Source organism: Octodon degus, unplaced genomic scaffold, assembly GCF_000260255.1.
Source record: "Octodon degus isolate 3935 unplaced genomic scaffold, OctDeg1.0 scaffold00007, whole genome shotgun sequence".
Taxonomy (NCBI): domain Eukaryota; kingdom Metazoa; phylum Chordata; class Mammalia; order Rodentia; family Octodontidae; genus Octodon; species Octodon degus.
This window is the reverse complement of record NW_004524583.1, coordinates 15071912-15081435: the sequence shown is the minus strand read 5'-3', so window position 1 is coordinate 15081435 and position 9524 is coordinate 15071912. Positions and strand designations below refer to the sequence as shown.

Here is a 9524-nt window from a genome sequence, read left to right as displayed (position 1 = left end):
ATTACTATTGAAATTAAAAGTTTCTCAGAGTAAGTATTTGATTACATTAACCTCCACTTGAAATTTTTTATAATCATAAATATTATGTAGAATGGCTTATTTGATTAGTAAATCTAAATAAGCTTGGTAAAGTAAAATGTATGCCTTTATTATACTTAACATTGACATAAGACATAACTGGATTTTCTTAATAACTAAAATTATGAAAAAAAATAAAATTATGCAGTTAGTCTCATTTACCAGTCTCTTATTGCTAGACAATATATGAAGTAAAAACAGAACAAAATCAAATAGAAACTGGAAGTTAGTAAATTTAAACTTTATTGCAACCCAGAACCAGGAAAACTCCAACAGCCAAGGACAGATGGGCCCAGGGTTCAGCCACTCATAAAACATATTTCTCTAAGGGCCAGCCAAATAGCTCAGCAAATTAAAGCACCTGTAAGCAGGCGCAGAGGCCGGGGATTCAATCCCCAGGTCTGCCATGCTGGCCCCACCCCTGGGGCATGCTGAGCTGGCAGTTGAGCCTGGGTGTGGTGGTGTGCGCCTGTAATCCCAGCTCTTGGAAGACTGTAAACAGGTGGATCACTACGAGTCCGATCTAGTACTGAGACCTTGAACACCTTGTAGACCCTTTCCTAAAATACAAAAAAAACCCTGCATTTTTCTGCCAGTGAAGTTGAACTGGTTTTGTGTCCAATAAAGCAGTGGAGAATCTCAGTGGACCCCCTGAAATTAAAATTATAATAATTATAGTGCAATGTAATTATAATTTTCAAAAGATGAAAACATGTATCTGGATAGATAATAGGAGCAGGGAGCTAGATCTTTTACAACTAACAGGAGACCAACAGATGGGGGTGACATAAATAAAATGAAGATGTGTTCTCTACATATACCAAGCTCCCATGATCAGTGTAATCATTATGTACTGTAAGCATGTACTAACAGAAATTGTTAAAACAAAATCATTTATCTCACAGATATATAAAATGAACACATATAAAAAATTTTATTTAACTCAGTTAAGTGGAAACTAGTAAGATGTTATAACTGACTCAAAGAATTCAAAGGACAGCTACAAACATAATCAGTAGTGCCAAAATAACTTTGTTAATAATATAAAACTGATCAACAACCACAGGAGAGTAATCAGTTACATCTACATCACATAAGTTTTATTTGCATTTCTCTGGATAGCATGCTCACTATCTTAGCTCAGACTGTGTAACAAAATACAGTGGCTTGAATGGCAGACATTTATTTCTCACAACTCAGATACATAGGAATTCTAAGCTCAAGATGGCAAGATCGAACTCAGGATCTTGGGCTTACCAGGCAGGTGCTTAAGCCACTGAGCTATCTCCCCGGCCCAGTACAATGGATTCTGATGAGCACCCTCTTTTAGACTGCAGACAGCTCACTTCTTGTACCTTCAGTGGCAGAAAGTGAGGTAGCTAATTGTCTTCTAAGGGTATGAATCCCATTCATGAGGCTTCATGACCTAACTACCTGGCAAAGGTTTTACCATCACAACATGTTAGGGTTTCAACATAGTGAATTTGGGAAAGGCAGGGCATATCCAGTCCATTATAATCACTAGAAGCATTTTATAGCTTAATTGCTATAACTCAAAGACACATCCCAGGAGGTTGTGTTGCACTAAACCTCCAGTGATATTTCTGTTCATTTCAAAGTCACAGTGTTTCTGACACTGGTATCTGTCCTTACCCAAGTGGAGGAAAAGACCTTGACTCTTGATCTGGTTTTTTTGTTTTGTTTTGTTTTCTTTTCTTTTTTTAATTTTTTTTCTTACCTGGCTATGCATTACATTATCAGACAAAGATTTTTTTTTCATTTTATATATTTGGAATGCAGCTTGGAGTCGTAGTGATCCTCTTGTCTCAGCCTCCCTAGTGCTTGGATTACAGGTCGCACCGCATTTGGTGCCAGATATCAAACCCTGGTCCCTGCACTTGCCAAAGCAGGTGCTTAGTCTGCTGAGCTTTCTCGCCAGCTCTCAGGCAAAGATTCTTGTTACTTCAAGAGTAAACAAAAATTTAAGAATACTGCTCCTCTGCCCTCATCACTAAGTGTAGGATTTCCCTCTGTCTCAAAGAAAATGAAGTTCTTTTTCATGTACAAAAACAACTAAAAGAAGGGGTTGGGGAGATGGCTCAGTGGAATAAGTGCTTCCCTGGCAAGCACAAGGGCCTGAGTTCAATCCCTGCTTAAGTCAAAAAAAAAAAAAAAAAAAGTGTAGAAGCAAAAACAACTAAAAGGGGCATTGTTTTGAAAATGGAATTTTTCAAGAGAAATAATTCATTCATTTAGTAAATATTTCCAATAAACATTTTCCTAACTGTCACAACCTGAAGGCCCTATAGGAATGGCCTCTAACTACTTCTGCAACCTTACCTTATGCCTCCCTTTGTCATTGTTACCTTTCTTGGTCTTTACAGTTCTAGACACAAGCTTTGCTACTTTAGAAGCCTTTGCATACACTTTGCTCTCTCTGGAATTCTCTTCCTTCTACATTTCATCTACTTGCATCCTTCTTTATCCTGCAGACTTCTAAAATGGCCTTTCCTTATACTACTCCTGACCCTATCAGTCTCTACTTTTTTTTTCATAGCATGTATCATAAGTGACAGTTATGGGCTATTTCTTCCAGTAAAATAGAACAAGACGCTTTGTATGTGTTTTTTACCATTAAATCCTTAGCACATAGAATTCTGGATACATGAAAGCACTCAAAAATGTTTGTTGAGCTAGGTATGGTGGTGCACATCTGCAAGCCCAGCCACCAGGATGGGATGGCTAAGGCAGGCAGATCACAAGAGCAAGGCAACGCTGGGAATTTAGGAAGACCTTATCTGAAAAATTAATTTTAAAAAAGAAAAAGGACTGTAGTGCATTGGTAGAATACTTGCTTAGCATGCTTAAGAGCCTTCATTCAATCTCCAGCACTGGTTTTTTGTTGGGTTTTTTTTTAATGAATGACTGAAAGGCACATGCTATTCCCTAGGGATTCATTTTATATATAAGATACATGAAGGCTAAGCTGATTGCTCATGTAGCACTCTGGGCTGCTGAGGCAGGAGGATTGTTAAGTCTGAGCCCAACCTAGGTAACTTAGTGAAAGCTCTGAAAAATGAAAAAGATCTGGAAATGTAACTCGGTCCTAAGGCCCTGGGTTGAAACCCAATTACCACTAAATGAAAATAAATTGCCAATTCCTAAGCCAGGTACAGGTGAGGGACAAGAGGTGCTATAAGAAATCAAGAATAATACAAACAGAAGAGTAGCTAAGAATCTAAGAAATCAGGAGAATTTTCATCCTCCTCAGAGTTTAGGACCTGCTACAGAAGAAGCACCTTGAAAAATATCTTAGACTTTCAGTTGAAGATATTCTCTCCTTGAAGAGCTGAGCTCTAAAAAGAAGTTCACCATAACTAACTGCTAAAAGGAATTAAATTCCTCTTAGAGAAATATGTCATCATCCAGTGCCTCTTCAGGTTTTATGATTATGACAAAACTAAAACCTAGGACAAAGAGAAAACTATACCACCAAGACACAATGCCTCCAAAAAGATAAGAAAAACTACTTTCTCAGATTACAACACTAATAAGCACCCCATAACATAATTATATTTGCTCTAAAAAGTAGAGGAAGAGGGAAAAGACAAAGTTGGGGGTGTGAGTCAGTGTGAAGCACCTACCTAGGGTGCCTAAGGCCCCAGGTTTGATAAGAGGTGTATTAGATATTAGGAGGAACATTCTGTTTGTCATTTTAAATGTATCTGTTCATCAGGAATCTGTAATGATTCTAATTTTGGTTTATTTATATTTTTCTTATTTTCTTTTAACAATTAGAATTTATTACATCTGATAATATATATGTTGAAATGTCAAAATAAAAGAAAATGAATTAATCAGTCTCATCCAGCCTTGGTAGCTCAGAGGAGGCTGAGAAGATGACCAAACAGAGAGAAGGAGAGAAGGTTAGAAAGAATGTAAGGCAGAAGAAAGAGTATTTTCAAAGAGTGGAGGCAAGAGAGTATGAGAAACTAAAACCAATATAGTTTCTTCCCAGAAGAGAGGGGAAGAAGAATATGGCTGGGTGGCAAAGAAGGCAGACTGAAGGGCTGAGTGATTTCAAAGAAAGCTGGAAAATATAGAAATGTCAGAATATTTTTAAAATGAGACTTTTTCCTAAACACCAGGAAGTTGGTAAAGTATTATAAAGTCACTAGGGGCCGGGGAGATGGCTCAGTAGGATAAGTGCTTGACTGGCAAACGCAAGGATCTGAGTTCAATCCCCGGTTCCGCCAAAAAATAAATAAATAAATAAAGTCACTGGCTTGATGACTTTATAATGATTTTTCTCAGCAATTTGTCTCAGAAGATAGCTTACTCCTATAGGAGAGGAAAGTGGGACTACTGACAAAGGGACACATTTCAATCAGGCAACATGCTGGATGAGGTTGTGGAGATAGAAGGAAGTGTATTTCAAAAATAAAGTACCTCATAGTTTTTGAAACATTCAAAACTTTGGAAAGTTAATAGCCTCACTCTTAGATTAATGAAGAAGAAATCTGGCAATAGACCCAGAAGTTTTATTTCTTAAAAGAAATCTTAAGGACTGAACTTTCCTTTCCAAAAATCAACCTTTGTCAGATCACTCTGGGTTAGTCATAACCTCAGGTTGGTGGCGTTTTTGTTAGCAAAACGTTTATTTTTAGAATTTCTTCCTTACTTTTTATTTTTCTAAGTTGACTTATTTAGACTTGATGATCTGTAAATATTTAACTCGATTAAGCAGAAGAGTGTAGAGACATACATATGGCTTCCCTGACTAGAGACATCTTTATTTTTATGTACTTGGTACAGGGTCTCACTATGCAGCTCGGACTCGTAGTGATCCTCCTGTTTTCAACCTCCCCAATGCTGGGACTACAAGTGTGCACCACTAAGCCAGACTCTGTGTCCTGCTCAGTGCACCTGGGGGGACAGGGACAGCACAGCATGCGGTACAAGGGCTTGAATTCCAGTCCCTGCACTTGCCTAAGCAGGCACTTAGTCCATGGAGCTATCTTGCCAGCTGAGTCAAGTTTTTTAAATACCCTATTAATAGTCTTTCTCAGATATAAAATTTTACCTAAAAAGATAGTCAATATCTCATCAAGTAAAGATATTATACATTAATGTGGTTATTTTGCTTATTACCTCGTTTCTCCTACTACAAAGTACTTTTCTACGAGGTCAGGAACATTGTCTCTTGTTGAAGACTATCACTCTCTTACCTAGATTGGTACTTAGCGTATACCAAGTAATGAGCAGGTATTTATTGAATGAGTAGATGAATGAATGAAGAATTACATTTGTGTTAAACAAATAAATCTCAATAAAATAAGGATGTTTCTTTTCAGTCTTATAAATTCATTTTATTTTCATTTAAGGTATTGCAAGTCTGATACTAAAATGTTTGAAAGTAAAATGATTATTTTTAATATTTGCAGGACTATCTCAAGCAGGTGCTGGACATTGATCTTCATGCTCAGATCCATTTTGGCAGGGTTTTTATGAAACCAGGGTATGAAAATCTTATCTCCTATATGGGTTGGTTGGGGTTGATTTAAGTTTTAAAGATTTCTTTTTTATATTTTCTATTATGGGTTAACTATTCTTTAAAAAGGAAATATTATCGTAGCAGAATCCTTTGCATAACTGCAGTTCCTATTTGAAATAAAAATTTGTCTTTCTTATGAATCAGTAAATTTGGGGTAAACAAAGAAAGGAACTTTACAGACTTTTCCTTTTTAGGTTTATGTCTAATTCCTTCCTCTTTTTTTCTCTTTATACTACTTATTTTTTAAAAAAACAATTTAATTTCAAAATTCTTAATTATACTTAAAAGTAGGGATATACGTTGCTTTGCATGCATCACTTAATGTTAGTGGTTATCAGCATTCTTCTGTAATTTTTTTTTATTAATTTCCCCAATCTTGTTTCCTTCAGGAGGAGAGCTGTGTTGTTTTAAATCAAATTCTAGAGATCATCTCATTTTTGGTGCTCATATCAAATAATAAAAACAATAGCATTCCCTTATTAAAAACAACAGTGTTATCTCACCTAACAAAAATACTTTAATTTCATCTAATAGCCTGTTCATGCTCAAATTTTTTCAAACATCAGGAAAAATTTTTTTTTTTGTATCAGGAATCAAACTCGGGACCTTCCTTGTACTTTCCTGGTGGGCAATGTGCCACTGAAAATCCCTAGCCCCAATAATACCTTTTTATAATTGTTTTATTTGAAATTAGGACTTTAGTAAGGTCCACTCCTTGGAATTAGTTAACTACCTATTATATCAAAACATTTAATCCTCCTTGCTTTTCTTTTTACTTTTTATTTATTGACTGATTGGTTGCTATGGCATTGAATTGTTGGAGAAACTGGATGACTTAGCCTGAGAAATGGATTTGCCTTTTTGTACCTATGGGTATGGTTAACATGTTCTCTGTCTCCAGAAGATTTTAGAGATTGGGAGCTAGATCTAAAGGTTTAATTGCAGGCCAGAGAGATAGCTCAGTAGATTAAGCACTTGCCTGGTAACCACAAGGGCCTGAGTTCAATCCCTGGTTCCACAAAAAAATAAATAAAAATAAATAAAGATTAATTAGATTTGGATTCTTTTTTTTCCTTCAAAGTGGAATTTAATATTGCTTCTTACTGTTTCCCAGGAGTAAAGAAAAATAAACACATACTAAGATTTTACATATTTCCTAAAAACTAATAACGCCTAACAAAGGACCATTAGAGGGAGATTCTGTATTAATTGTAACTGCTCAAAGAATAATAAACCCTGCTCAGACCCCTGTTAACTCAGTGTACCTTTGATTTTTATTCAGAGAACTCAGTGTATGGTTGAGCTTTTCAGGCTTACCTCCACGATGTCATGGGCAATAGTAATACTTCAGTACTTTCACGCTCTGATGATGTCTCTTGGGAATTCTAAGGGCATGCAGTATTGGCCTCCCAGTTGTTATAAGGGAACTATGGTTTAATGGCTGGGTGTGGTGGTGCATTCCCATAATCCCAGCCCTCCAAACAGCTGAAGCAAGACTACATACTCAGGCCCAGCCTGAGCAATTCAGCAGTTTAGCAAGACCTTTTATCAAATTAAAAGAAAAGAAGAAAGAAAAAAAAAAAGAGAAAGGAAAGGAGAAAGAAAGAGAAGAAAGGGCTAGGGATATAGTATACAGAATAAAATAGATGAACTATGGAGACCATCGCATATTTCTGCCTTAACAAGCCAACTCTCCTAATATCCCTGATCTGTTGTATGCTTCAGCTATATTACACAACGTAGGATTTATTTCCATGATCTGACCACTTTTACTAGAGTTAAGGTTATACCTAAAGCTTTCTTCACAGTTGATATCTGACCACTTTTACTAGAGTTAAGGTTATACCTAAAGCTTTCTTCACAGTTGATATAATTTGCACCGTTATTCTTGCCAGTATATTTTTGTAGCTGCCTATTGAGTATGCCTCAATATGATCATACTAAAAAAGACCTTTTCCTATTGAAACTGTGGTATTTGGGTCATGCTTGTTAAGAACTGTTGAGCTAAGCTTTTTTTTCTTTTCTATCCCTTTAGATACACTAATTTGATTAGAATACAGAGGACATTACATGGAAAGCATGTAATGAATGAACTTCTCACTAATCTCAAATTTGATTTTTCCCTTTGTGGTGGAAGGATGCTAACATAACTTTCCCTCACTGCTAGAGAATTATTTGTCTGTTATTCAAAATACAGCACCCCTAACAATAACTTTTTGGACTCTTTTTTTTTTTCAGTTTAGTATATACCACTTATTTCACTTTTATGAGTTCCTCAGTTCCTAATGTTTGTTCTCCCCAAAAGTCGTAACACTTTGGGACCTCAGTCCATGTATAATTCTGTTACATTCTGATCTCAAGAGAATTAAGCAGTAAGTGTTGGATTCCAAAGTGGCCTTGCAGAACTTAAACAAAAGCTTCACAGTCTACACTTGTGACAGCAATACATGATAGCAAAATGTTTTGTTGTAAGTAGAATCTTTGTAAAGTAACCACCTTTTAAGAAATCACCTTCCCTATATCTGCGAGATACAAAGGATGACTTAAAGATACCTTGTAATTTAAATCGGCTTTAAATGCAGAAAAGAGAAAGTATTTTGTATCTGTGTGCTACCTTGCTATAATAAAGTGGTTTAGAAATCTACATGGGCTTCTTTTAATTGGCAGAATTTTGTGCTTATCTAAAGTTAAGAAAGTACATTCTTTTCATTCTTCCTACTAGTAGGGAAACACACACACACACACACACACACACACACACACACACACAAAGTTCAAATACAGGTTAGCTTTGCTCTTCCTACATGCATTACAAATATAATTTCCTCTTTCATTTTGGAGACAGAGATACTCAGCAAAGCATTTGGAGTATTAACCAGACCTATCAAAGACTTTCTTATGGGTCATGTATAGTACACATACTTGCTATCAAGAGTGAATCTTGGAAATTATTGTATCATACAGTAATAACTGCCAAATTACCCACTTATAAATCAACATGACAGCCTAATCTTATGTTTATAAAACTCAGCAAAAATATCAGGAAGTAAGCAAAAAAAAAAAGAAGCCTAGGAAGAGATAAGTAGAGGTCGCCAAACCTGTACACTCACCCCTCCAAGAGCACCCATCCAAGCTGCACCCAGTGTGAGCCATTAAGTTTGAATCACCTTGGTTCAGAGCTTTGTTTCCCCACTTAGTAGCTAAATAATTTTTGCTGAAATTGTTTTGTCTTTCTGAGTTTGAGTTTCCTTATCTATAAAATGGATGATGATTATCATTTTTAGAGTTTGTTAATGAGATTTTGAAATGAAATAATGGATATAATACAGATATGTTACTTCTAAAATACTTTTGTTATTAATATTTATCATTCTTTTTATGAGCATAATATATTTATTGATGGAAAGAAAGCTCCTGTCCAAGAGAGGGACAGAATGGGGGTCCCCCAGGGGGTGGTCCCCCAATATTATCATTTTAATGATATGACTATTACTACCTATCATTGATTGCCATACGAAAAGCCAGCTTTTTTGATTGAACTGGTGGCAAGCTGGCATTAAGGGAAACCATAGGGAAAAAAACTAAGGGGAAGAAAACAGAAATGAGAACCATAGAAACACAGCAGTATAATGTTTTATAGATGAAAACAGTCTCACATCATGTATTATGGCAGAGTACATGACGGATGGCTATAAGTCATCAAAAATAGCACAATTATTGCAAAAGTTAATGAGTGACTCATTTTTTAAAAATTAATCTGAAAAAATGGTAAAAAATAATTTGGATAGGGGCCGGGGAGATGGTTCAGTGGAATAAGAACTTGCCTGGCAAGTGCAAGGGCCTGAGTTCAATCCCCAGTTCCACCAAAATAATAATAATAATAATTATTATT

The 9524-nt window shown here is 35.9% G+C and overlaps 1 protein-coding gene across 1 annotated transcript in view; it reads left to right on the top strand.

Moving 5' to 3' along the window:
* Gphn (gephyrin) overlaps positions 1-9524 on the top strand; it is an 837950-nt gene that overhangs the window by 794111 nt on the left and 34315 nt on the right. The window contains exon 19 of the mRNA XM_023701464.1: positions 5523-5622. Within this exon, the coding sequence (XP_023557232.1) occupies positions 5523-5622 (100 nt within the window). The remainder of the gene's footprint in view (positions 1-5522; positions 5623-9524) is intronic.